The 27630-nt window shown below is 35.8% G+C and overlaps 1 protein-coding gene across 1 annotated transcript in view; it reads right to left on the bottom strand.

Moving 5' to 3' along the window:
- AHI1 (Abelson helper integration site 1) overlaps positions 1-27630 on the bottom strand; it is a 248465-nt gene that overhangs the window by 67266 nt on the left and 153569 nt on the right. Inside the window, exon 19 of the mRNA XM_011991473.1 lies at positions 12425-12480. Within this exon, the coding sequence (XP_011846863.1) occupies positions 12425-12480 (56 nt within the window). The remainder of the gene's footprint in view (positions 1-12424; positions 12481-27630) is intronic.

The following is a 27630-nucleotide window of genomic DNA, read 5'->3' as shown; positions in this document are numbered from 1 at the left end:
ACAGTCTAAGTATGGATTATAAAGATCTTTTTTCTAGTAAACGAGAAAGAAAAGAAGAATTAGGATTAGAATATCAGCTGGACAGTCATTCATGCTTGAACATTAGCTGAAACTTAAGTGTGTACAGTGAGCTTACCAAGCAGGTCTCAAGGAAGAGAGGAAGCAGCCCCATCACCTCATTCTTGGGTGATACAAATAATCACCTTCTCATTCCTTCACTCCTTTTCTTCAAGCAGCTGTCTGTGGCATGTGGGTAGCATAGTTTGAAGTGTAGCAGGTGTTTGTAATTTCCTTTCTCAAGGTCACAGGTGACTCTGCCAGTGCACTACAAAAACCACAGCTTCTGGGCCCCTTTCTTCCCACCAAACCCCAAGATCCCCTTCTCACATCCAGATTGCTCTGTTACTTACACATCTTTAACCCACTCCACAGCTATTAGAACTGAAGTGCCCCTCTTCCCAGGAAATGGACTAAGATTCTATCCACTAGCCTCAGATCGTTATCTGTTTGAAACTTCTTTGTGGGTTGATGGAATGTTTTCCAAGAAATGTTTTAGAAATTGGCTTTCTTAGATAACTTCCATGGTGGATTTATTAAGAAGGAGGAAATCAAGGTCATCATGCTCTTTTTAGCTGTCATTCTGTTCAGCCTTTCCAGTGGTGCCTGTTGTCTCCAACCTCATTGTCACACTCCTTGCCTAATCCTATTGAAAGTTACAGTTACGTTACAAAGATCAGATGAGATAATATACAGTATGTAGCAGGGCTTTTAAAAATATACATTGTTTCATACATGCTAACTGCTGTTAATACTACCTAAACTGCTCTCAATTTTCACAAAATTTGCCTTGTGTCACTGAATGACATTAGAGTTTAATGGTTTATTCACATAAACTGACTCTGCTTTTAGAGTTAATATTTTTGGCTCCTTTATCATAATGAATTAACACATTAAATCTAAATGATTCTAGAAGACGCTTAAAGACCTTTTGTCTGTTTTCTCATTGGCAAAAGGTGATGATGATAATAATTTATCTCACAGAATTATTATGACATTCAAGTGAGATTATCTACTTTGCACAATATATAGTAGGTGCCCAATAAATATAATCCAATTCCTGAAGTTCTTCAAATTATCACAGAGGAAAGGTGTTTTGTAGTAAAATATTTCTGTAGAACACTCACACCTATGTGATCATATTTTCTAAATCAAATGCAGATCCACTAACTGGAATTCCTCTGCTGAAAACCAGGATGTATTTTCAGATTTGGTAAAATAAGCTCTGAATCCAAAAAGTGCTCCCAGAGAAGTCTGCATGTGTTGCCATAAGATAGTACCAGCCAGAGATAAGCTGACAAGAAAACTTTATGAAGTTTGATTTCAAATACAGAATAAGAAGGGTTTTTTCCCCCTTCTAGGGATTTATCTTACTTAATCTTTATGCATCTAGCTAATCTGTGACCCAATTATGTAGTTATACCAAGGGTGTCTGTGTTAGTGACTGCCGTGAGGCTATCTCTGTCAAAGACTAATCTCACTGCTGGGGACACTGAGATGACAGGATAGAGTATCAGAAGAAGATGAAACTTGGTGAACTTACATGTTTATCATGGCAAAAAAACAATCTATGGAACATTAGTAGTGGCAGATGGTAGATGTCCATCTAGGCAGGAAAACCAGGGTACTAGTAGTTTGATAACCTTTGATTAAATTTCTCCCCAAATAGAAAGTAATGCTCCATAACAATGTGTGTTAAATTTTTTCTTTTCCAAATAATTGTTTCTTTCATTTCATGGCCTGTTAACTCAAGGTTTGCTTGCTGCTAGTGACTATATTACTGCTTCCTTAGAGTGGTCAAATTTTATTTTCCTTTTGGGAAAGGGAAATTTTAAGTAACCACTATATCTTATTTTAAAAGCATGCAGTAAATGCTTTGTTAAAGTACAATACAACACTGAAGTTACTATTAAGTAATAACACTCCCCAGGTAAAATTACTTAAAAATAAAAACTTAAATTGCCTGCAGGAAAAAAAAATGCTGCCATTTTGATTTTGTGCACTGTTTAATATTTTTCTAATGTTTTTGAATAAAGAAAACTTAGATGAGGCATTATAAAACTTGTCAATGTTACAAAGTTTGGAAGAGAGCTATTACCATAGTTGAGAAAATCAAGATTCAAAAGAATATTGACAAGCAGGTTAGTGAGTCAAAAATGAATCTATGAAATTCAGTAAAAATAAATGGACAACTTTGCAATCAGGGTTAAATAGTAATAGCTAATGGCTGAGAGATTACTGTGTGTTAGACACAGTATTTAGTACTTGAAACAACAGAATAATATTAATAAGGCAGACACTATTCTCATCTTCTTTCCAGATATAAGGATAGTATGAGGCACAAATATATAAATAATGAGAAGATCTGTCTTGACGGCCTATCTTTAAAACATCAAGGAGTTATGGTAGGTCACAATTCAATAACAAACAAAATATCCAGATAATAGAAACCAATAATACCACTACATTTTTTGTATTATAATTGGAACATTAAGTCTAGTTCTATATGCCACTTTTCTGAAGAACATAAATAAATTGGAAAGGAATCAATACTAAGAGAAGTTAAAAAAAAAAAAAAAAGGAAGGACATAGCCTAAAAAAGAGAAGAACAAGATGAAACATCAGTCCTCAAACATCTTAAGAGCTATATTTACATAAGAGGAAACTTATTTGTACTACAACAATCTAAATGCAGAGCAAAGCTAATATACTAATTATCTGTAGCAAAGAACAAAACTTGAGTAATTAATGAACACAGTGTTCTTAACACAGAACTAGTTTTTATCTTTTCCCCGAAAAGAATGTATCCACAAGTAAGGGTACACTTTCTTTAGTAACTACTGATACTCTTTTCATATGCTGAACTTAAATGACTAGAAACATACTAGAAATGTCTCAATACTCTTATCACAATATTCCAATATTAGTAGATAACACAGTCTCTGAAAAACTCTTGATGGAAATCTCAATAACTTCAGAGGCTTTTATGTAACATGTTAAGAGAAAATAACTTCTTGGCTCTATATTTACTACGTGTGTGATCCTAGGGAAGCCTCTCTTCACTTTTCAGTGCCTCAGTTTCAAATTTATAAAATGGAAATAATAATATCTACCAAACAGAATTATGCAGAATAAAAGTAGGCATAGATATCAGAACTATATACTGGTAACACAGTAAGTGTTCAATACACGTAAGCCTTTATTATATCATTAATGTTCACAACAAAGCACTACTAAGTTTAGTAATTTAATATTTATATGTTGCCCAGGCTGCAATACAGTGGTGCGACTGTAGTTCACTGCAGTCTTGAACTCCTGGGCTCAAGTGATCCTTCTGCTTCGGCCTCCACAGAGGCTGGGACAACAGGTGCATGGCACTGCACCTGACTAATTAAAAAAAAAAAAGTTTTTAAGAGACGGGTTCCTGCTGTGTTGTCCAGGCCAGTCTTGAACTCTTGGCCTCAAGCGATCCTCCGGCCTTGGAAGTGCTGGTATTACAGGTATGCGCCACTGCACCTGCCCCTTTTCTTATCTTAGAAAAAATAGTGAGAATTTATGAAATGAAGAAAACAGATTACTGGGTGTTCATTCAGTAGAACACTAGGCAGCCTGACCAGTGTCCTCCCTCTGTCACACTATATACTATATGTGTTCTCCAACCCATCTGCTGGCTAAATTGCACAGATATTTGGATCCCACATCCCACTGCTTAGCATTGTTTATCAAGCACTGATTTTATGAAGGTAGAGACTGGGCCCTATAGTGAAGAGACTTAGATTCTGATCTACCAACACCACCTAACCTATGCCCACATATTAAGCAGCATGAAGTTTTCAACAAAAATGGTGGTGGCGTTAACTGCCACATTATAATATAGGGAAGTGAATTCTAACTGAATCCTAAGAATGAACAAAATGATAAGTGAGCATTCAAAGGATGACCACTAGAGATGTGCTTCATTTTTCTGCTCTAATATATTGTCTGTGAGCAATACGAGCAGTTGAAAAAGACTCACAGAACTTTAGACCCAAAAGTTGACTTTAAGATCAAGTTTTTCAACTCTCCTCATTTTAGCAATTAGAAAAGTAAGTCCCTTGGTAAGACACCTTGCACAAATGACCTACTCTACTCCTTTGTCAAATGCTAAAACTCAGTTTGCATCTTTCTCCTGCCTCATTCATACTGCTGGATCTTTCCTTCCATCTGATAAATATTTATTTTGAATGGGATACTGTTGTATAATTACCCAAACTGTACTTTTCACTTTCACAGAACATGGAAAAAGAAATATTTATTTCACATTCTATATAGGTTTATCTCATGGCAGTTCTTTTGGCAAAATGTTTTCTTTTCTGAAATGAGTCAGTAACATATCCACAGGGCTAAATTAATTGCTATTCTATTTTCCATCTCCTCTCATGATGAGCCTCTTGAATTGCTTCTGATTCACCATGCCTCCTAGTGTGACCATCCAGCTTCCTTTCTGGGCCCTGCTCTCATTCTCCCAGAGATAGCATAAAAACACCCTCCATTTCCATACTTGCATTGGTTTCCGAGATGCTACATTATCCCTGATCTCCTGCCTCCTTTTCTACATTTTGTCTTCTTTGAGGGCTCTTCTTCCAACTTTTAAAATATGGACACACATCCAGGCTGGCCCTCTGTTCTTATTTATTTTTATAGTTTCATCACATATCTATTCATTCATTTAAGCAGTATCCACTGAAGGCCTATAAGTAGTGGTGAGTAAGATGGACATGGTCCATGCTGTCATGGAACATACATCCAACTGAGGAAGACCAGATAAGAAAATAAATAAAAAAATTCCAAATTGGGATAACTGCTGAGAAAAAAAAGGTGTAATAATAAAGACTAATGGGGGTGAAGGAAGGTCTTTTGAAAAGTTAACATTTACCTGGGATCTCAAGAAAAAGCCTATTATGCAAAAGCTTGTGTATATTCAGGGGCAGAGAGACCAAATATTCGAAGGTCTATGGGTGAGTGGGAGAAAGGTTACTTATGCTCAAGAAACTCAGAACAGAGTAACATAGGATGATGCTGAAGAGATAGGCAGAGAGCAGATCATGCTAGGTCCTATAGGCCCTGGGAAAGGGTTTGGATTTTATCCTAAACATAAGGAGAAGTTACTGAGGGTGTTAAGCAGGAGGTTATCCCATTCTGATTTACATTTGTAAAAGATCACTTCGGCTATCATCACTTACAGAACTGATGAATAAGGTGATCAGATATTTAGGGTTGCCCCAGATAGTCCCAGCTCATGCCTATTGTCCTGGCGTAACTGAACTTCTGCACTGATTCCAGGGAAGAGTCACAATATGCAATAAATAAATACACACATAAGTAAAACAAAAAAAAATAACAACAAAAAAAAAGAAGAAAGAAAATTGACTAAGACACAAGCCAGCTGTGGGAGGCAACATTCACCAGGTTTCCTTGTTCCTGATCTCCTTGACCTAACTGGGACCCTTGGGTCCTCCCTTTGATTCTTGACCTAGTTTTACTTCTCAAGCTTGAAATATATTCTTGTCCTTAATATCTGGCTATCTCCTGTAATTAAATAATATTCAGCAGCTGGTATACAGAAATATATCGAGGTCCCATTTGCATAAACTCATTTATTTCTCGTAACATTCCATAAGGTAGGTATTATCCCCATTTACAGATGAGCAAACTGAAGCACAAAGAGGTAAAGAAACGTGACTAAAGACAAACACAGCCAAATAATCAGGACTCGACACCAAGTAATTTGGTTCTGGAATCAGTGTTCTTTACTTTGAACATTGCTTCTCTATGTGAGAAACCATAGGCATATTTAGGAACTGCAAATAACTCAGTGGCCAGAGTGAGTACTGGGACGAACTGGAGATAAGTTTAGAAAAGTAGCCGAAGGGTTTCAAATGACATACGAAACAATTAAGTTTTCATCTGGCAGGTGATGAGGTACACCACAGGATCTTAAATACATGATCATATTTGTGGTTTGGATAAACAGCTCTGTGGAAGAGATTTCGGAGGTGGGTAGGAGGAGAATCGTTCCTGACTCAGCTGTTTCTAAAGACTCTGGACCTACGCCACCTTCTCGGATGGGGCCTTTGGATGCCTATTGTGAAGAACCTGCGCGCAATTATACGTGACTTCCCATAACCTACTCCCAGGTCTTCCAACAATGGGATCTCCCTTTTGAACTACAAGTTTTCCTTTGAGTCTCTTTCATCAGCTCTCATCTCCAAGTCTTTTTTATAAGCATACCTCTATTTCCATTTCCAGATTGATCCCGATAGTCCCCTTGTTCAAATCCTTATCACCACAAATGTAGATTTCTGTAGCTTCACAGCTCAGTTACCTTCTTCCTATCGCCACCACCTGCAATTCCATGAGCTGCTTTTATTTAATCCTTTTAAAACATTACTCCCTTGATCATATTATTCTCATGATCAAATGCCTTACTACTGCTTATACAGATAGTCTTAACTGTTAACCTAACATTCAATGATCTTTATAAATTATGCCCAAATCACATTTTATAATCTTCCACTATCTCATCTACGCTGCTGCAGTCAAATTTTCTACCCATCTATAAACTCTGTGTACACAGTGTGCCCTTCTATGATCTTTGGTCACACTGTTACTCTGGTCTAGCAAATCCTATTGTTTTAAAAATCTCATCCTTTCAAGATCTGGTTTAGCACTTTCCAACTCTAAACAGCCTTCCTAAACCACTTCAGTCCTGGGAATTCCTACAGCACTCAAAGCCTTACACCATATTCCTATACTTGGGCACAAACTGCCTCAGTAACATGACATCCCTTCCATTATTGCTCTGAATTTTTTATTCATTTCATATATTAGGGTTTAGTTGTTTACAGATCACTTTTCTAATGACATCAAGAACTAAAGACACATTATCTATCTATCGATCTATCTATCTATCTATTGATATGATATCTAAACACCTGTAAAACCATGTTTTATGCTTTTTTTTTTTTTTTGGTATTTCTACTTTTCCCATAGTACTTCCATACCTCTCCAGTGCTTGGTATGGTACTACTATCCTATGTATATTGTATATCTAATGTTTCCTGATAATTTAGAAAATTCAATTTATGCTGCTGTTATATCTTCCAGTAATATAAAATTTTCAGAATTTTAAGAGTTTTTCAGGTAGAAAAATTTAGCAAAACTGAAAAAGAAATGGAGGGAAAAAAGTCTAAGAAAAACATAAATGCCAGCAGGGTACGCTAATGGGAAAAAAAATCAACATAAGTTTCATAATTTATAATGTCTGGAGAAATAAACTGATGTGCATATACTTAAAAATGTTATATTATGGAAGACTACAAGTGGTTGTTAAAGAGAACATATTTTGCATTTATATTTGCATTTCAATAGAACTGCTTTGAATTGCTACTTTATTGATAAGTGAAAACAAGTTCTTTTATGACAAGTTATAAAAGCTTATAGTTTATTAGTTCCCTCTCCACCCTGCAATTACCTACAGGAAGAGATTGGCCATGGGTTCTACTTTATGAGTTTTATAGGGGCCCATTCACCCCAGTTTACATACTATGAATTCTTGGAAAATGCAATAAATTGTAGAAAATAAAGTGCTTCCTTTGAATAAAGGACATTTCACTTGAACTCATACATGTATCTACATATAAGCTGTCCCAATTATTATGTTAAAATATGAAACAGCCATATTTTACAAGAATATATGTATAAAGTATACAAAAGTGTAATAGTGCAATAGGTGGCACTCTTATGAATCTACAGAATGGGCTAAACAAGGATAACAATCTTACAACAGTCACAACTCAACAGTTGTTGAGTAAGTATAGATATTATATAATCCAAGAGATTCAGGATAAAATTTAATTTATATGATTCAGATCAATACATTTATGAATAAGTTTAGTGTTAATGGCAAACAACATTACAAACATCTCAGAAATATTTCAGAATAACAAAGTAAGTCTAGCGCATATTAAAGTTTACTACTGATGAAAAATCATGTGGCAAAAATTCATTTAGCCCTTGGAAAACTTTGAAGAAGGGTAACTGTAGAAGGAATAAATTAATAGCTTTTAAAATTGGTCTTATAAATATGAAGAATAATGAATCAACATTTAAATTTCTGATCAGGTTAGGATGCTTTAAATTCTAATAATTAAAAGAATACTTAAGACAAAGACACATGGCAAGTGTTTCATAGTTGGTATAATCCTGATGAGACAGTCTGGATTTTATTTCAACCTCTTGTGATAGATGTGTAGGCCTCTGTGAAAATGCAAGCTGTAATTTTATATACTGCCCAAAATCCATTTGCTAAAAGAAGCTTTGTTCTCTCTACCAGGGGTTACAGGGTCATCGAATAAAAACTAAAAATATTAATATTAGTTTTACAACTTTGGAATGTAGGAGTTGTACAAAATTTAAGTTATTCATTCGAATAGGCCATATTGACGTCATTTGAATTTTATCATATTAGTTTTCACTGGAAGAGATTCAAAAACAATACTCCTCAAGACATTAGAAATTATATATTCAGTATAGCTTATTATGTTTCAATGTATTTTACATGTATATTAATTCTGCCAGAAAATGTGAAAAGCTATGGGATTTGCCACGCGTATGACTGTACACTGAAAGGTAGATATGTTTTAACTATGTTCCTGAGGGAATACTTCCTTATGCTAGTTGCCATTTCCCTTTGGTTTGCAAATAAGTCCTTCATATAAAGTAAATACAGGACTCAAACTTGTGCTGACTTAACAATTAACTAACTTTTACACCTGCCTTTTAGGGTTCAGACAATAACCTCTGATTAATCTGAGGCTGATATTATCCTTAACTTACTATAAGCGATAAGCAGGTGCAGAGGGACTAATTCTTAAAGCGGCACGATGTAAATCTTTTCGTATAATCTAACATCATGATTATCTTATGTCTTATTTACTTTTTCTATTATCAATAGTACAGTGTCTGAATGAATATCATTCAGGACAAAAATCAGTGAGAAGAAAGCCACACATTTAACCATCAAAACTGACCCAGGACATCAGGTATAAAGAAAATAAAACAATATCTATAATATACGAGCAGGCCACATAGGTTCCTTACACAAGAGAATGACTAGCAGTCTGATGTCCAATGTCTCTTCTGCAATACTAAATGCCAGAATGCAAAGATAATCAATTTCCACAATATTTTGAGGAGAAAAGGTTATGTTCAAGTAATTAAAAATCCTGGCAAGCTGTCTAATAGTAAAGGCAACTGACAAGTATTTAAAAATATGTAGACTCGGATAATTCACTTCCCATTTTCTAATTCTTGAAGAACAACTAGAAAATGTACTCTGAGGTATAAACAAAATTAAGAGCTCAGCATGCCAAAAAAAAAAAAAAAAAATTAAGTGATTACAGACAGTTAAAATAGAGGTTTGATTCTTTTTCCTGGAGGGGGTGTCATGTCATGTCATGTGGAGATTTTTTTTTCACTTTCTATTAAAGGTATCTCAAAAAACCAAATATGGTACTATTTGTAAGAAAGAAAGAAAAAAAACCCAAACAAAAAAAATCAAAGTTCATGTAGTAAATTAAAAACAAAAAGGAAACAAGTAAATTAAAAAGAGAGTGAGAGGTGACATGGAACAAAGGGACAGAGGTGGCTTTGTTCTCAGGCTGATCTTTATTTACTGAAGGGACACTGGATTATATTATAGTACTATAGAATCAAACTCAAGTTTGATTGACCATAACCATATATTTACTGTAAACTTCATTCAGAATTCCAACTTGGAATGTTAAGAAACATACCAGCGGGGCGCGGTGGCCCACACCTGTAATCCCAGCACTTTGAGAGGCCGAGGCGGGCGGATCACGAGGTCAGGAGTTTGAGACCAGCCTGACCAACATAGTGAAACCCCGTCTCTACTAAAAATACAAAAATTAGCTGGGCGTGGTAGTGCACACCTGTAATACCAGCTACCTAGGAGGCTGAGGCAGGAGAACTGCTTGAACTTGGGAGGAGGAGATTGCAGTGAGCCAAGATTGAGCCACGGCACTCCAGCCTGGGCGACAGAGCGAGACTGTCTCAAAAAGAGAAAAACAAAAAACAAAAAACAAAAAACATCTTTCCTTTGAAAAGAGGTCTCATAAATTCTCATTTGCTCATTTCCCTCACCCATTTAATGGCTGCAACTAGCATATAGCACTCTCCTAGAACTGCCATTCATGGCAGTACTTGGAACAAGCAGGATGTGGGTGTGAAAATGGGTAAAGAAGTAAGCTGGGAATCGAGGGTTAAGTCTGGGGTCGAGAAGTCACTCGGGGTCCCAGCCTCAGCTATTCTAAAATCCTGGCTCACTCCCTTTCTGTTTTTTTCTCAGGCTCTAACAGATACTTAAATCACGGTATCGCTTCTTTTTGAGTCAGCAGAATACAAAGTTTGGGGCTACAAATATCCTACTTTGATACATATTTAGACAGACTCCTTTTTTTCCTCCCTATCCTAATCATTTTCTTCTCCTAAGCCCTTTAAAGAAAATAAGAGAATATAGGTTCAAGGATGGAAATAGGTAAAATTACATTTCTGTGAAAATCAGACTTTACCTGTTCTGGTCTGGGACCAGAGAGCATTGGGTAATAATAATGAACAGACTTATGATTCCATTTAGAGGTGATGGAGAAAGGGCAAAGATTAAGTGTTGGCAAGCTGGGAGGCTGTCACGGAGAGAGGTAGTAACATCCTTAGTTTGTAGCAGAGAGACAGAAGGAGAAGAGCAGCCAATCCTTCCTCAAAAAAATACATCAAAAAGGACTGAGTATATTATTCAAATATATTAAAATAATAAATTTTTCTTAATTGCCATCTTTAATTTTTTAATACTAAAGAATAAAATTTATAATCATGTTATGGCTACTCTTTTAGCATATTTACTAAAGGATAACTGAAACATACATACTACAGTCAAGCACTTTTTAATGAGTATGCTAATTCCTCATGTACTGGTCTTTTCTGGAGTCCCACATATTAAGTTATCAAACATGTTAAATCAACCATAGGGATTTACTACAAATAGAAAATAGAGTCAATTTGCTACTGAGGCATATATTAATCATCAACACAATTCAAATACTTTAATATTATCTTTATTTATTTATTTTGGAGATGGCGTCTTGCTCTGGTGCCAGGCTGGAGTGCAGTGGCGCAATCTCTGCTCACAGCAACCTCCACCTCCTGGGTTCAAGCGATTCCCCTGCCTCAGCCTCCTGAGTAGCTGGGACTACAGGCGTGCACCACCACGCCCAGCTAATTTTTTGTATTTTAGTAGAGACAGGGTTTCACCATGTTGGCCAGGATGGTCTCGATCTCCTGACCTTGTGATCTGCCCGCCTTGGCCTCCCAAAGTGCTGGGATTACAGGCATGAGCCACCACACCCGGCCATCTTTATTTTCTTAATTGGTACAGTTTAAATATCCCTAATCCAAAAACCTGAAATATGAAATCCTCCAAAATCTGAAACTTTATGAACATTGACATGACTTTCAAAGAAAATGTTCATTGGGACATTTTGGATTTCTAATTTTTGGCTCAGGGATGCAGGAAGTGTAACACAAATGTTCCAAAACTTGAAAAAGACCAAAATCCAAAACACTTCTGGTCCCAAGCATTTTGGATAAGGGATACTCAACCTATATCACCAAATCTTTCTCACAGCAGGAAATGGAGAATCACAGGAAGTACGTGGAAGACTTATGAATACAAAGGATAAGAAGTAAGAGTAGGACTAGGGAATGTACAGTGTACTCCATATCACCTTATGAGTCTTTTAATTGCAAACTAGCAACTAATATATGTTTCACACAAATATTATATTTAGAGACTAAAAGGGAAATCTAATTCTCTTCCTTTTATTAATAAAACTTTTTAAATATAGTGAATAGATGCTATAATTGTTAAATGCCTTTTGTTGAGAAGAGGGATAAAAGATAAGACTTCAGTTCTATAATAATAAAGCAAAGTAACCTATAAGAGAAATGAAGCATAATGGCCTTTTTTCACTATTATAAAACATTCACTTTAAATAATGATGCTGATGCTGGTGCACAAAATAACAATCATTTTTAGAACGGTAAAAATCAATTTGTACAAATATTTACATTACATTATCAAAACTATAAATTATCTCTAAGTTAACAACATTAATATAAACCAATCTTGCAGGGATATAACTTTCGGCAAAAGGGAGGTTGTAAGAGCTTTCTACAATGCCACTGTAACTATAACCAGTATAATTTTGTAGTTTCTTAACACTTTTAACAATGCAGCAACAGACTGTCTTACCGTTGGTGCTGTATCTACCTGATGGTTACAAGGCTTTCTTCCTATGCTGATAATCCCTGTGGAAAGAAAACAACGTGAATATTTGGTTATTAAGCCTGTCCATTTCATGTTGAAAATATTTATGCCATTTTAGTGGAAAAACATTTATTATGACTCACACAGCTTCCAAGAAAAAAGTCTCACTCGGAAGGCAGGATCCTTTAAAGATGTATCATGAATTCTTTGGTCAGAAACAGTTGGTGAGTTTAGCTAAACTGACTCAAGGTTAGCTAAGTCTTTTTTCCCATTCAAGTGATGCCTAGCAATAGTGCAAGATGCGTCCATATCCTGCTGTCAGCTCAAAAATCACACCATTATCTGGGCTCTGCTGCTTTTCTTCTATGAAAGTTTTATTTCTGATTCAAGGATATGAAGTTTTTAAAAAGAAGTGTCACAAGGGCTATGAAGTGAATCACCACTGTCTTATTTTCTCAAAAGAATAAATAAATCCATCTGAATTTCTCTTTGATCATCTGACTTCCTACTATGACATACTCTATTTATTCAATCACCATGAGTATCTGAAGAAAAATGTTCCCCTGATTCCCTTCTTTAAAATGGTAACACAGACGGCTAATCTCGAGAAATATTCTTTTATCATTTGTGGATTTATCTTTTTGTTCTCAATGTTCTCTACTGCATTTCTTTGTAATAAACAGCCTTTCAGGACGTGACATAGGACATCTCATCTGTAAAGACACTGGTTCAAAGTCTAACTCAAGTTAAAAATGAACACAAGTGTGGGTCTTGTTTAATTCCTAATTTCTGTCTACTAACAAACTAACCTATAATTTAGGATATTAACACAGTTTGTTCAAATAATGCTAAAGGTTGTCATATGTAGGACTAGAGGCAAGAACTACAATGTCTGTTAATAGCAATTAGTAAAATTCCTAGTTTAAATATTAGTTCTTCTTCTAAAAGCATATGACTCATTTTTCTTACAGTATGGTAAAGGATTAAGTGAGATCAACACAAACAATCACTTTCTATCGCTTTGCAAGAGTATTTTCAAAATGAATCATGAAACATAATTAAAGTAAGTTTTTGTTTCATTAAATTTTTTTAACATTTATTGTTAGCCAGTGAAGTATAAAGCACTATACTACCTTCATTCAATTGACTAATATTTTTGAGTGGTTATTCTTGGCACCCAGTGATAAAAGATGAATATATTACAGTTTCTGACCACAAGAGTCTAGTAAAATATGGATATCCTTTTTTGAAGAACTACCACAGAGCAAATTAACAGAGTTTCATCCTAAGTGTAATAAAATCTTTAAGGTAATTTTGATGGAAAGATACTCTTCTTCATAGAGTAACACCAGTTTTGGGTAAATTTTTTTTTTTTCAAAGGGTACAACACGCAGGCAAATACTCAAGTAATGTAGATTCCTATTGTAAGATTTTAACAATACAGAAGCATACAGAGAATAAATTGAGAAATCCCAACTTTTTCAGCCCCTACAGTCTCACAATCCTAGCTGCAGCCACTGAGAACTGTGGCATGGCAACTGGCTTTCAAATGAGAGTGGTCATGCCAGAGTTCAGCAATTAACAACATCTCACACACGTCTTCTCGCTACTGTAATCTGACTGCTATAAAATTGACCTAGGCTGATTACCGATTTTTAAATTCTTATCTAAATAGAAAGTAATTTCAATTGGAGAAAAGGAACTTTAAAATAATAAAAACCAAAGTAAACCAGGAAAAAATCTATACACATAGTTTATACGATAACAAGAAAAAAAAACAAAAAAACTCTACAGATTTTAGAGTTTCAATTTTAGGATAAGAATGTTTTGAAAATTAGAATTTCAAAAAGTGGATTAACCAAAGTTATAATCTTAGTTTTAAATTTAGATTACATATATAAATAATATCATTTGGAGATACAATTATGCATGTTTGTTCAAGCTCGCAGTAAAAAATAAATAGAAAGGAATAAACTTTAGAAAAAATGTATCAAAATAACTTCCTATTTTAGGTAAATTTTACTTAAAAACCTATTTGTATCTCATTTCACTTTTATTAAGGTATAACAATAATTGAAAGCTTATAATAAATAGTTTGCTATAATGGATAGCATTATATCTCTACTTAAGTAGGCCATGGTTCCCAGATACTTGATCAAACATTATTCTAGATATTTCTTTGAAGGTCTTGGATGGAATTAACATTTAAATCAACAGGCTTTGAGTAAAGCATACTCCATAATGTACGTGGGCCTCATTCAATCAGATGAAGGCCTTAAGAAAATGACAACTCACCTGACAGCGAGGGGATTCTGCCAACAGGCTGCCCTCGGACTGGAACTGCAACTCTTTCCTACGTCTCCCTCCTGTTGGCCTAGCCTGCAGATTTTGGTCTTGCCAGCCCCCACAATGTTTGAGCCAATCCCTTAAAGTAAACCTTCTCTCTCTATGGACTTCCTACTGGTTCTGTTTCTCTGGAGAACACTAATAATACACTTACTTTCTGGTAAATCTGTAATAAATAAAAATACTATTGTTTATACTCTAAATTATACATGTTATGTTCATTCAACATAATTGTAAAGGAATATAGTTAAAATGTTGATGTTATTATGAAATATTTTAAAATCTGCATATGTCCTAATGAACTCAGGAATATAGAATATAGGTAGAATAAATCGACCTATCAACAAATAAAAATGAAAAAAATTAGAAAGGCAGTCTGTCAGCAGAATAAAGAATCAATCTATCAATAAACATTACTGCTAGGTTGTCCAGTCTAACAATCTCTGCCTTTCAATGATTTGACTATTTACATTTAATGCAATTACTCATACGGCTTTGTTGAAGTTTAGCATTTTGCTATCTTACTGCATTTCTTTTTGTTCCTTTCTTCCTTTTTCTATATTCTTTTGGAATAGTCAAATAGTTTTACTCTACCATTTTATGTCCTCTGATGGCTTTTTAGCTACATCTCTTCATATTTTTTAATGGCTAATATAGCGATTACAACATACAACTTTACTATACTTTGAATTAGGATTTTTTCTACTTCAAGAATAATATAAGCAACTTAAAAGTGTTAACCCCATTTATCCAACCACCGTTCAGGCTTTTGCTGCCTTGTATTTAACTTCTATATGTTATAAACACCATAATACACTTTCAGTATTGTTGTTTTAAACCGATATATTTATCTTTATTCCTTCTTACAGATCCAGGCTTTCACATGAGATCATTAACCCCCTGTTATTTTGTAGTGTAAGTCTGCTGGTGACTATGTTTTGTTTTTTCCTGAAAAATCTTTAGTAGGGATTCATTTACAAAGAATGTTTTCCTGGGTATTGAAATCTAGGTTAATATCCATTTGCTTTTAGAAAATGATTTCATTCCATTACTTCTTATGAGAAGGAAGGCATCATTCTTACTATGATTTCCCTGAACCTAACACATTTTTTTCCCCCTCTGGTTGCTTTTGTACTTTTCTTTTTAGTTTAATCAGGAGGTACCTAGGTATGGTTTCATACACACACACACACACACACGTGTATATTTATACTCTAAAGGAATATAAATTTTTCATTTTCTTCAGTTTAATTAGGAGGTATCTATGGTTTCATTTATATATATGTGTATGCGTATGTGTGTATCCTTCTTAGATTTTACTAAGCTTTCAAATTTTATTTTTTTAAATTTTATTTTTTATTTCAATAGGTCTTTGAGGAACAAGTGGTGTTTGGTTACATGGATAAGTTCTTTAGTGGTGATTTCTGAAATTTTGTGCATCGGTCACCCAAGCAGTGTACACTGTACCCAATGTGTACTCTTCTATCCCTCACCCCTGTCCCACCCTTGGCCCCAAGTTCCCAAAGTCCTTAGAATAAGAGTCTCCAATTCTATCCAGGTTGCTGTGAATGCCATTATTCCATTCCTTTTTACGACTAAGTAGTATTCCATGGTGTGTGTGTGTAGGTGTGAGTGTGTGTGTATATATGTGTATAAAGAAAATGTGGCGTATATACATATACTTGTTGATTGATGGGCATTTGGGATGGTTCCATATTTTTGCAACTGCAAATTGTGCTGCTATAAACGTGTGTGCAAGTATCTTTTTTGTATAATGACCCCCCCTCCTTTTTTTTTTTTCTGGGTAGACGGTAGTGGGATTGCTGGACCAAAAGCGCTACTTTTATTAGGTTGGAGCAAAAGTAATTGTGGATTTTGCTGATTGAAACTAATGGCAAAAACTGCAGTAACTTTTTCACCAACCTAACAGTTCTTTAATGAATCTCCACACTGTTTTCCACAGTGATTGTTCATGTTCACGTTCCCACCAGCAATGCAGGAGTGTTCCCTTTTCACCACATTTACACCAACATCTATTATTTTTTGATTATGGCCATTCTTGCAGAAGTAAGGGGGCACCACATTGCAGTTTTGATTTGCAGTTCCCTGATCATTAGGGATGCTGAGCATTTTTTCATATACTTGTTGGCCTTTTGTATATCTTCTTTTGACAACTGTCAATTGTCTATGCATGTCCTTAGCCCACTTTCTGATGGGATTGTTTTTTTTCTTGCTGATTTGAGTTCCTTGTAGATTCTGGATAGTAGTTCTTTGTCAGATGCATACTTTGAGAGGATTTTCTTCCACTCTGTGGGTTATCTGTCTACTCTGCTGATTCTTTTGCTATGCAGAAGCCTTTTAGTTTAAGTCCCATCTATTTATCTTTGTTTTTGTTGCAATTGCTTTTGGGTTCTTGGTCATATGAAGTCTTTGCCTAAGTCAGTGTCTAGTAGGGGTTTTCCGATATTATCTTCCAGAATTTTTATGACTCTGGTTCTTAGATTTAAGTCTTTCATCCATCTTGAGTTGATTTTTGCATAAAGTGAGATGAGGATCCAGTTTCATTCTTCTACATGTGGCTTGCCAATTATCCTAGCACCATTTGTTGAATAGGGTGTCCTTTCCTCACTTTTATGTTTTGTTTGCTTTGTCAAAGATCAATTGGCTGTTAAGTATTTGGGTTTATTTCTGGGTTCTCTATTCTGTTTCATTGGTCTAGTGTCAGTACTATGCTGTTTTGGGGACTATAGCCTTATAATATAGTTTGAAGTTGGGTAATGTGATGCCTCCACATTTGTTCTTTTTGCTTAACCTTGCTTTGGCTACATGGGTTCTTTTTTGGTTCCATATGAATTTTAGGATTGTTTTCTAGTTCTGTGAAGAATGATGGTGGTATTTTGATGCAAATTGTATTGAATTTTTTATTGCTTTTGGCAGTTATGGTCATTTTTGCAATATTGATTTTACCCACTATGAGCATGGGATGTGTTTCCATTTTTTTGGTGTCATCTGTGATTTCTTTTAACAGTTTTGTACTTTTCCTTGTAGAGATCTTTCACTTCCTTGGTTAGGTGCATTCCTAAGTATTTTATTTTATTTTTTTGCAGCTACTGTAAAGGGGGTTGAGTTCTTGGTTTGATTCTCAGCTTGGTCACTGTTGGTGTTTAGCAGTGCTACTGATTTGTGTACATTGATTTTGTATCCAGAAACTCTACTGAATTAATTTATCAGATCTAGGCGCTTTCTGGATAAGTCTTTAGGGTTTTCTACATATACAATCATATCATCAGCAAACAGCAACAGTTTGACTTCTTTACTGATTTGAATGTCTTTTATTTCTTTCCCTTGTCTGATTGCTATGACTAGGACTTCCAGTATTATGTTGAACAGAAGTGGTGAAAGTGGGCATCCTTGTCTTGTTCCAGTTCTCAGGGGGAGTACTTTCAACTTTTCCCTGTTCAGTATAACGTTGACTGTGGGTTTGTCACCGATAGCTCTTATTATCTTAAGGTATGTCCCTTCTACATCAATTTTGCTGAGGGTTTTAATCATAAAGGACACTGGATTTTGTCAAATGCTTTTTTTCTATTGAGATGACAATATTACTTTTATTTTTAATTCTGTTTAAGTTGTATATCATACTTATTGACTTGCATATGTTAAACCATCCCTGCTTGATCATGGTACATTATCTTTTTGATATGCTACTGGATTTGGTTTGCCAGTATTTTGTTGAGGATTTTTGCATCTATATTCATCAGGGATATTGGTCTGTGGTTTTCTTTTTTTTTTGTTATATCCTTTCCTGGCATTGGTATTACGGTAACACGGGCTTCACAGAATGATTTAGGAAAGATTCCCTTGTTCTCTATCTTTTGGAATAGTGTCAAGAGGATTGGTAACAACTCTTCTTTGAATATCTGATAGAATTCAGCTATGAGTCCATCTGGTCCTGGATTTATTTTTGATGGCAATTTTTTAAATTACCATTTCAATCTTTGTGCTTGTTATTGGTCTGTTCAGAGTTTCTATTTCTTTGTGGTTTTATCTAGAAGGATAGTATATTTCCAGGAATTTATCCACCTCCTCTAGGTTTTCTGATTTATGTACATAAAGGCTTTCACAGTAGCCTGGAACAATCTTTTGTATTTCAGTGGTTTGGTTGTAATATCCTCCATTTCGTTTCTAATTGAGCTTATTTGGATCTTCTCTCTTCTTTTCTTGGTTTGTCTCACTAATGGTCTGTCAATTTTGTTAATCTTTTCAAAGAACCAGCTTTTCATTTCATTCATATTTTGTATTTTTTTATTGTTTCATTTAGGTCTGCTCTGATCTTTGTTACTTCTTCTCTTCTGCTGGGTTTGGGTTTGGTTTGTTCTTGTTTCTCTAGTTCCTTGAGGTGTGATCTGTATGCCTGTGCTCTTTCAGATAATTGTAGGCATTTATGGCTATGAACTTTCCTCTTAGCACTGCTTTTGCTGTATTCCAGAGGTTTTGACAAGTTGTATCACTATTATCATCCAGTTCAAAGAATTTTTAAATTTCCATCTTGATTTCGTTGGTGACCCAATGATCATTTGGGATCAGTTTATTTAAATTCCATGTATTTACATGGTTTTGAGGGTTCCTTTTGGAGTTCTTTCATTTATGAAGCTTAGTTCCTCTGGATACAAAATTCTTGGCTGATGATTGTTTTGTTTAAGGAGGCTAAAGATAGGACCCCAATCCCTTCTAGCTTCTAGGATTTCTGCTAAGAAATCTGCTGTTAATCCGACAGACTTTCCTTTATAGGTTACCTGATGCTTTTGCCTCACAGCTCTTAAGATTCTTTCCTTCATCTTGACTTTAGATAACCTGATGATGTGACTAGGTGATGACCTTTTTGTGATGAATTTCCCAGGTGTTCTTTGAGCTTCTTGCATTTGGATGTCTATATCTCTAGCAAGACCAGGGAAGTTTCCCTAGATTATTCCCTTAAGTATGTTTTCCAAACTTTTGGATTTCTCTTTTTCCTCAGGAACACCAATTCTTCTTAGATTTGGTCATTTAACATAATACCAAACTTCTAAGAGGCTTTGTTTATTTAAAAATTTTTTTCTTTGGCTTTGTCGGATTGGGTTAATTAGAAAGTCTTTTCTTTCAGCTCTTATGTTCTTTCTTTCACTTTTGAGTCTATTGGTAAGACTTTCCAGGCCTCACCCAGCTCCCATGCATCCCAAAATGTCACTCTCATTCCCACTCTACCCCTCAGTAGCAAGGAGCTTATTTCCAGGCAGCCGGTGAGCAGGGTTGAGAACTTGCCCCAGGCCATAAGCCTTCCCTCTGAGAAAGCAAGCAGGGCTTTCAGGTTTTGCACTTTCCCACCTGCTGTGGATTCTGTGCTCATATCTGCACTCCTCATTTGCTCCTTCCTTCGGATTCTGTCCAGGAAACTTTGCCTTCAGTTGAAATTGTTATAAACTTGAGCTAGACGTTTCCTTCTCTTTATGGTCTTCCTCCAATTCCACTGGCGGCCCTCCCCAAGGACTCCTGCAAGACAGTCAGGAATGCAGGAATGGCTTCCCTGAGGACCAAGAGTGCCCACAGGGCTCTTCCCACAGCTTTCTCTACCCCTATATTTCACTCAGCTCTCTAAATTTGTCTCAGCTCCAGGTAAGGTCAAATCCTTTTCTGGTGATCTGGACCTTCAGGTTCCCCAGTGGGAATGTGTGTTCAGAGGTGGACATTCTCTCTCTCACACTTTGGGCACTAAGTTTTTCAGCCGTCTCACAGAGCCTGTAGCAGCAAGCTCCCTCCTCTAACAGATCTGTGGAATCTCTCAACTTTTCTGGTATTTTCCTGCAGTAGTTCTTGGAGCAAAAGTTCACAGTGTGATTCTCTGCGCACTGCTCTGTCCGTCCAAGTGGGAGCTGCAAGTAAGTCCTGCCTCCTATCTGCCATTTTGAGACAGCATCAACACAGTTATAGAAACAAGCTTGAAATGCTGATGACTACTTCTCCTTGCTAAGCTTATGCCTATAGGTTGTCTTTAATTAGAGGAAAACTACTAGCCCATTATTTCTTCAACTATTTCTTCACCCATATTTTCTATTTTCCTTTTGCAACCCCAATTGCATGTTTAATCCATTTCATAGGGTCACATAGATCTGACTCTTTCTTCTTCCCATGCCTCCTCTTTATCTTGTTTCAATTTGGATAATCTGTATAATTTTTATTGTTTTGTCCTCCAGTTCAGTAGTCCTTTCTTTTAAGGTGTCCTATCTGTTGTTATCTGCTGTTATGTGTTGTTATGCCCATCTAATGAATTTTCATTTTATCTGTTATACTCTTCAGGTCTAGAGTATGCATTCATTTATTTTTCATGAAATTCTCCATCCTTGCACTCCTTTTGCTCATGGTTCCTCATAAGTTATTTAACATATGTGTAACAGGTATTTTAAAATTCTTGTCTGCTAATTCCAACATTTTGATTATCTGTAGGATTCCTTTATTCATTGTTCCTTTTCTTATGGGTCATTTATTTCTGCTAATTTTTATGCCTCAGAATTTGATTATAGGTTAGAACTGCTAGACATGTAATCAGTAGACTGAAATAGAAAACGTCTTCCCTCAGAAAAGGTTCACCATTTCCTTTTTCAGAAACCTAGGGTAAGCGGTAGATCTCTTTTCAAATCAGGAGTTGACGGGTTGGGACTGGGCTGTTGCTTAGTTAATTTCAATACACCTATTAGAACTCTCCCCAAAATGAGATGAGTTATTCTTTCTAGGGAGACTTTGGGATTTAAACTTCTAGAGATTATGAGAACTCTCTCTGCCTTTCTCCCAGTTTCCTGTCAGTGCTTAAGCTGCAAAAGTCCTCTTGAGGAGAACTGATAGGCGAATAGGACTGTGTGACATTTGGGATCTTTCAGATTCCAATCTATCATGCCAGTCCACACAGTACTTAGAGGTTCAGCTCATCTCTCCTTGCCTCAGCAGTAACTCTGCTTATAGAAGGCTTGCTCCTCTGCTTGCCTGGTTTCTATTTCAGTAAATGTTCCCATGTATTAAAGTGACTGCTTGTCTTTACTTCTTGATGCAGTAGGGTTCATTTCTCTTTGCAATTTATTTTATTTAGAATTCTCTGTGACCACATCTCTTCGATGGCTTTTCAGTTTATGTGAGGTCTTCTCAATAATATGGTAAGAGTGATGATCATTACAATGTACATATTAATTAGAAGCAAAACTCTACTTCCAATTAGTTATATTGTTGCTTTTTAAAATTTTCTTGTTTTTGGTCTATTTCAGTGTATACTCCCTTTTTTTCTTGCCTATTGATCTTGAATTTTTGTTTTCAATTTTACCAACACTTAAAATCTGCTATTAGTTACCTTCTGGATTCTAACAGTAATAAATACATTTATTATTTATCCAAATAAATTCATGTCTGAACCTCTCTCCAACCAAGATACTATACTTACCAATATCCCCTTGCTCCACATCAAGATTAAACTTTTAGAAGGCTTTTATTTCTCTATTCTTTTTATATAGTTAAGTTTAAAGAGATAAAAATGCATGGGAATTTGTAGAAGTGCTAAGTGTGAATTTATGAAACAAAATGACATAGTGTAAGAAAACATCTAATCTTTTTCTCTATGCCTAACAGAAAAATCTAATGTTTTCCTCTGTCTTGAGATTTCTGTTTCATTCAGTTGTCATTTGGTTACAGTACTCTCTAAATCCTGGTATATCCAAATTTGCCTTCCTTTGGATAAGAAACTCTTTATCTTGGTTGCCTATATGTTACTCCACTATCAGCCAGCTTCTAGTGTTTTAGATATGTCAAGTGCTCATCTGATTTTCTTTCCTACGTAAAGAACCTGTCACTCCTCTGTAGAAGCTTGTGATATTTTTCCTTTGCCTAGGAAATCAGGAATTTCACCAGAGTATGGCTGAGTGCCTTTGTTATCATTCATCTTTTTCTGGGACTTGATAAATGCTTTGACCTGCAGAGTCTTATCATTCTTCTGCTCAGGGAAATTTTATCCTATTATTTAATTTTATAGATCATCTTTACCTTCACAACTTTTATCTTCGTGATAATCTTTTCAAATAAACTTCTATGTGAACATCCTTTCTACTCTAGAGATTTTAACATTTGAAGTCATATAGTTTAGTTTCTTTCTAGAGATCTACAAAGACTAAGACAAGAAGGCTGGCAAACCCTGGACTGTATATCAGAATGAAGTTTTCCTGGGATCTCAGGACCAGTATGTCAAGGCATAGGGTCGGTTCTACTCAGTGTTGAGCGAGGATTTGTGCAAGGTAAGCAGGCTTTTTCCAAATGTGTGAGTAGAAAATTAAGTTTTCAGAGTTCATTGAGGGCTTTCAGCCAGCAGAAGCTACAAATTCCTTTGGAAATGGGCAATATCTGTAAGTTTAATGTTGTAGTACATTAAGGGCCTAGCAGATCCTATGAGTCATATAATAACCCTAAAAAGGGTCTATACACCTGGAAGAACTGGCTTCTGGAAGAACTGGCATTCAGTCCCAGTCACTGGGAGGTGGTTGTAACTTGCAACTAATGAGACTTGAGAAGAGAGGCTTACTCCTGTGCCTCAGCAGAGGGGTATCAGTTGGGCAGGTTTGATTTTGGTACAACTCAGACTTCCAACAGTATAGCTGGAGCAACAGATCATGAAGAGGCAAAGAAAATAACTTTCTTCAAGAGCCTCAGTAGCCTGAAGAAGAAATAAACTAGAACTGGTAGTGACACTGATGCCAATGGAAGAATCAGTCTTTTAAATTAAAACAAAACAGACAAAAAACACCTATTAAGAATTCTCTCCAGGTGCAGTGGCTCATGCCTGTAATTCCAGCACTTTGGAAGGCTGAGGCAGAATTGTTTGAGCCTGGGAGTTTGAGACTAGTTCTGGCAACATAGTGAGACCCTGGCTCTACTTTAAAAAAAAAAAAAAAAAAAATTAGCTGGATGTGGGTGTACATGTGTAGTTCCAGCTACTTGGGAGAATGGCTTGAGTTGAGCCTGGCAGGTCAAGGCTTCAGTGAGCTATGGTTGCACCACTGCACTCCAGCCCAGGTGACAGGGTGAGACTTTGTCAAATACACACAAAAGAAGTTTAAGTTAATTACTAAATAACAAGATAACCCTATTTTAAAGGAAGGAAACAGTGGCTTTCAGAAAGTAAATTAGAAGGTAGGTAACATTCCTAAGGTCATATAACTAAAAGCAGCAGCACCTGGACTGACACCCACACCTCTAAGCCACAAACCCTTCAGACCCATTTATGTGTTTGTTTAGCCCCTGTGGTTGGGACCTGATTTTTTTCATCTTCATATCCACAGTGCCTAACCCAAATGCTTAAAATATAGAAGGTCTTCAAGAATTGACTCAAATATTAACTGAATGAATCTATTCTCCTATGCAACATTCACCAGATTCATATGCTACAACGCAGTGTTAGGTGTATTAGTCATCTGAATGCCTGAGTTAATGTACTAGGACTGTCTTTAAAAACGTTAATCGGTGAAACCCCGTCTCTACTAAAAAAATACAAAAAAACTAGCCGGGCGCGGTGGCGGGCGCCTGTAGTCCCAGCTACTCGGGAGGCTGAGGCAGGAGAAAGACGGGAACCCAGGAGGCGGAGCTTGCAGTGAGCCGAGATCGCGCCACTGCACTCCAGCCTGGGCAACAGAGCAAGACTCAGTCTCAAAAAAAAAAAAAAAAAAAACAACAACAACAACAACAAAAAAACACAAAAAACGTTAATTTACCCTTTGGTAATGTTCCTAAACTTAGCGCAAAACTGAAATGCATTACAGTCATGTGCTGAGTAATGATGTTTTAGTCAATGACAGATCACACATACAATGGGGGTCCCATAAGATTACAATATTGCATTTTGCTGTACCTTTTCTATGTTTAGATACACAATTATTTACCATTGTGTTAGAACTGCCTGCAGCATTAGGTATGGTCATATGCTGTACAGGTTTATAGTGTAGGAACAGTTGGCCATACCATACAGCTTAGGTGTAGTAGGCTATACTATCTATGTGTAAGTACACTCTATGATATTTGCACAATGAAAAAAATCACCTAACTATGTATTTCTTAGAATGTATCCCCATTGTTAAGTGATGCATGACCATATTTAAACATTTCCCAAATTTCCCAGATAGTAACACAGTCTAGAGAAGATAATAAAAGAAATTTTATGTTTCTTGGGAGACACTTTGAGTATTTATTTTGTAGAAAATCAGATCATGACATTTTACTCTATTGTACCTAATTTGAATAGCTGAAAGCATACATTTTTTCAGTTTTCCTGAACCTTACCGACTTTTAACTCAAGACTATGATCAAAGAAAGAAGAACAAAGACAAACAGATATGCTGCAAAACAAAAACAGGCAGGAATATGTGCCAAGTTTTGAAGACAGAACATATATCCAGCAATCTTATGTATCATTCATTAACAAATGGTTACAAACTACTCACTAAGCACAAGGCACTGTTCTGGGAAGAGGAGAAGCTCTAACCTCCCTTTCAAGACATCTTATGAGTTACTTGTTTCGGGCATCCTATGTCAGTTTTGGCAATCCCCATGGATCTTTCTATATAGAACAGAGATAGAATTATGCTTTGATTATCTGTGCCTATGAAAACATGAAATTTATTATATTCCAATAAAATACAGTTATAGAAGGCAGAATTCTTTTCTGCTGAATTAATGTGAAGAAGTTCTCTGTCCTGAGACTGCAAGCCTTTCTTAAGAATTGGAAAAGAAGGTGAACTACATTTCGCAGATAATATAATTTTATATCTAGTAAGTCCAAAAGAATCAATGCTAAAATTAACACAATCAGTACCAGAACTAATAAAATAAATTGGAAAGTTAGCATCATATAAAATTTAATATGCAAAAATCAATTTCTCTTTTTTTTTTTTTGGAATGAAATTTTGTTCCTGTTGACCAGGCTAGAGTGCAATGGTGCGATCTCGGCTCACTGCAACCTCTTCCTCCCGGGTTCAAGCAATTCTCCTGCCTCAGCCTCCTGAGTAGCTGGGATTACAGGCGCCTGCCATCACGCCTGGCTAATTTTTGTATATTTAGTAGAGACAGGGTTTCACCATGTTGACCAGGCTGGTCTTGAACTTCTGACCTCAGGTGATCCACCTGCCTTGGCTTCCCAAAGTGCTGGGATTACAGGCGTGAGCCATCATGCCCGGCCTCAAAAATCAATTTCTATTACATATTCAACGAATTAGAAGATACAATGAAAGAGAATACTTCACTTATAAGGGCAATATAAATAATAAAATATATGAATAAATATAACAAAAAATGTGTAGAACAGTATGAAGAACAAAAATACTTCTGAAAAATACAAAAGTACAGGTGGTCCTTGACTTATGATGGTCTGACAACAATTTTTCAACTTGACCATAGTTTGAAAGTAACATGCTTTCAGTGAAAAGCATACTTTGAGTACTCACACAACTACTCAGTTTTTCACTTTCAGTGGAATATTCAAAAAATTACAAGAGATATTCAACACTTTATTATAAAATAGGCTTTGTCTTAGATGATGTGGCCCAACCACAGGCTAATGTACCCTTACATCTAATGTACATCTAATGTACACTTACATCTAATGTAAGTGTTCTGAGCATGTTTAAGGCAGGCTATGCTAAAGTATGATGTTTGGTAGGTTTGGATGCTTTTCTGACATATTATAGGTTTATCGGGCTATAACTCTATTGTAAGTTGAGGAGTATCTAATTGGAATATCCATGTTGTGTGACAAGACAATGTAGCATCATATAAATGTCAGCTCTTCCCAGGACAATATATAAATTTAATATGATTTTAATTTTTAAAAAGTTTTTTCCCAGCACTAGACAAGTTGATTCTAAAAATCATGTAGAAAAACACGCAAGAATACCTTAAAAAAAATCCTGAGGGGAAAAGAACGAGTGACCACTGGAAATAAACACTACTTAATATTAGTATATATCATAAAAAGCCTCTGTAACTAAAATAATGCAGTATTAACACACGAGTAGCCATGTAGATGAACAAAACAGATTAAAATGTTTAGAAAAAGATTCAAGTACATATGGTATATGAAGAAGAGACAGTTTCCAATACGTGGTGTTGGGACAATATGCTGGAGACAAGTGAATGGACCTTCTGAAAAATAAATTGAATCCATATCTTGCAACATTTGTGCTGCAAAGTCAAAAGCCAAATGACAAAGTGGGAAAAATATTTGCAGCCTTTATTATCGATAAATGACAAGGCTCCCTATTATGTCAAACGAAAGCACACAAATATACAATAAAGATAAAACTTGATTTTGTAAAAATTTATTTTCAAGTTATGTTCACTGACAGGATCTAGAAGCAATGATTCCCCAATAGAAATGAGTGTACTTAGTCCCAGATTTTAGTCTCTAAATTGCATTATCTATTAATAGTACCAGAGTTCTTTAGCTAAATGACTGATTGCAGTTCTGGGGTAGGGATAGTACCAGACGAACTCAGGACATTATAAGCATGGAAGTGCTCAAAGGCTTACTAGTTCATGTCAAAGACACAAAAGCAGGAATGAATGGGCTCTCCTTTGCCAAATCAGGGGACAATTTGAACCACACACAAAAAATGTTAGAAAAGTAGTATAACAAATTGAATGAAAAAAAAAAAAACCCATAGTACTCATATAGAAAGAAAGACAGGAACCCAGGGGGGCGGTGGTGGTGGTGTGTGTGGAGGGAAGAAAACATTCAACTGAAGAATACCAGCCAATAAACATAAAGGTGATAACAGCACTAGAAAACA

This window comes from Mandrillus leucophaeus, unplaced genomic scaffold (genome assembly GCF_000951045.1).
Source record: "Mandrillus leucophaeus isolate KB7577 unplaced genomic scaffold, Mleu.le_1.0 Scaffold396, whole genome shotgun sequence".
NCBI lineage: Eukaryota > Metazoa > Chordata > Mammalia > Primates > Cercopithecidae > Mandrillus > Mandrillus leucophaeus.
Note: the sequence above shows the minus strand (reverse complement) of the source record. Positions and strands in the feature narration are given on the sequence as shown.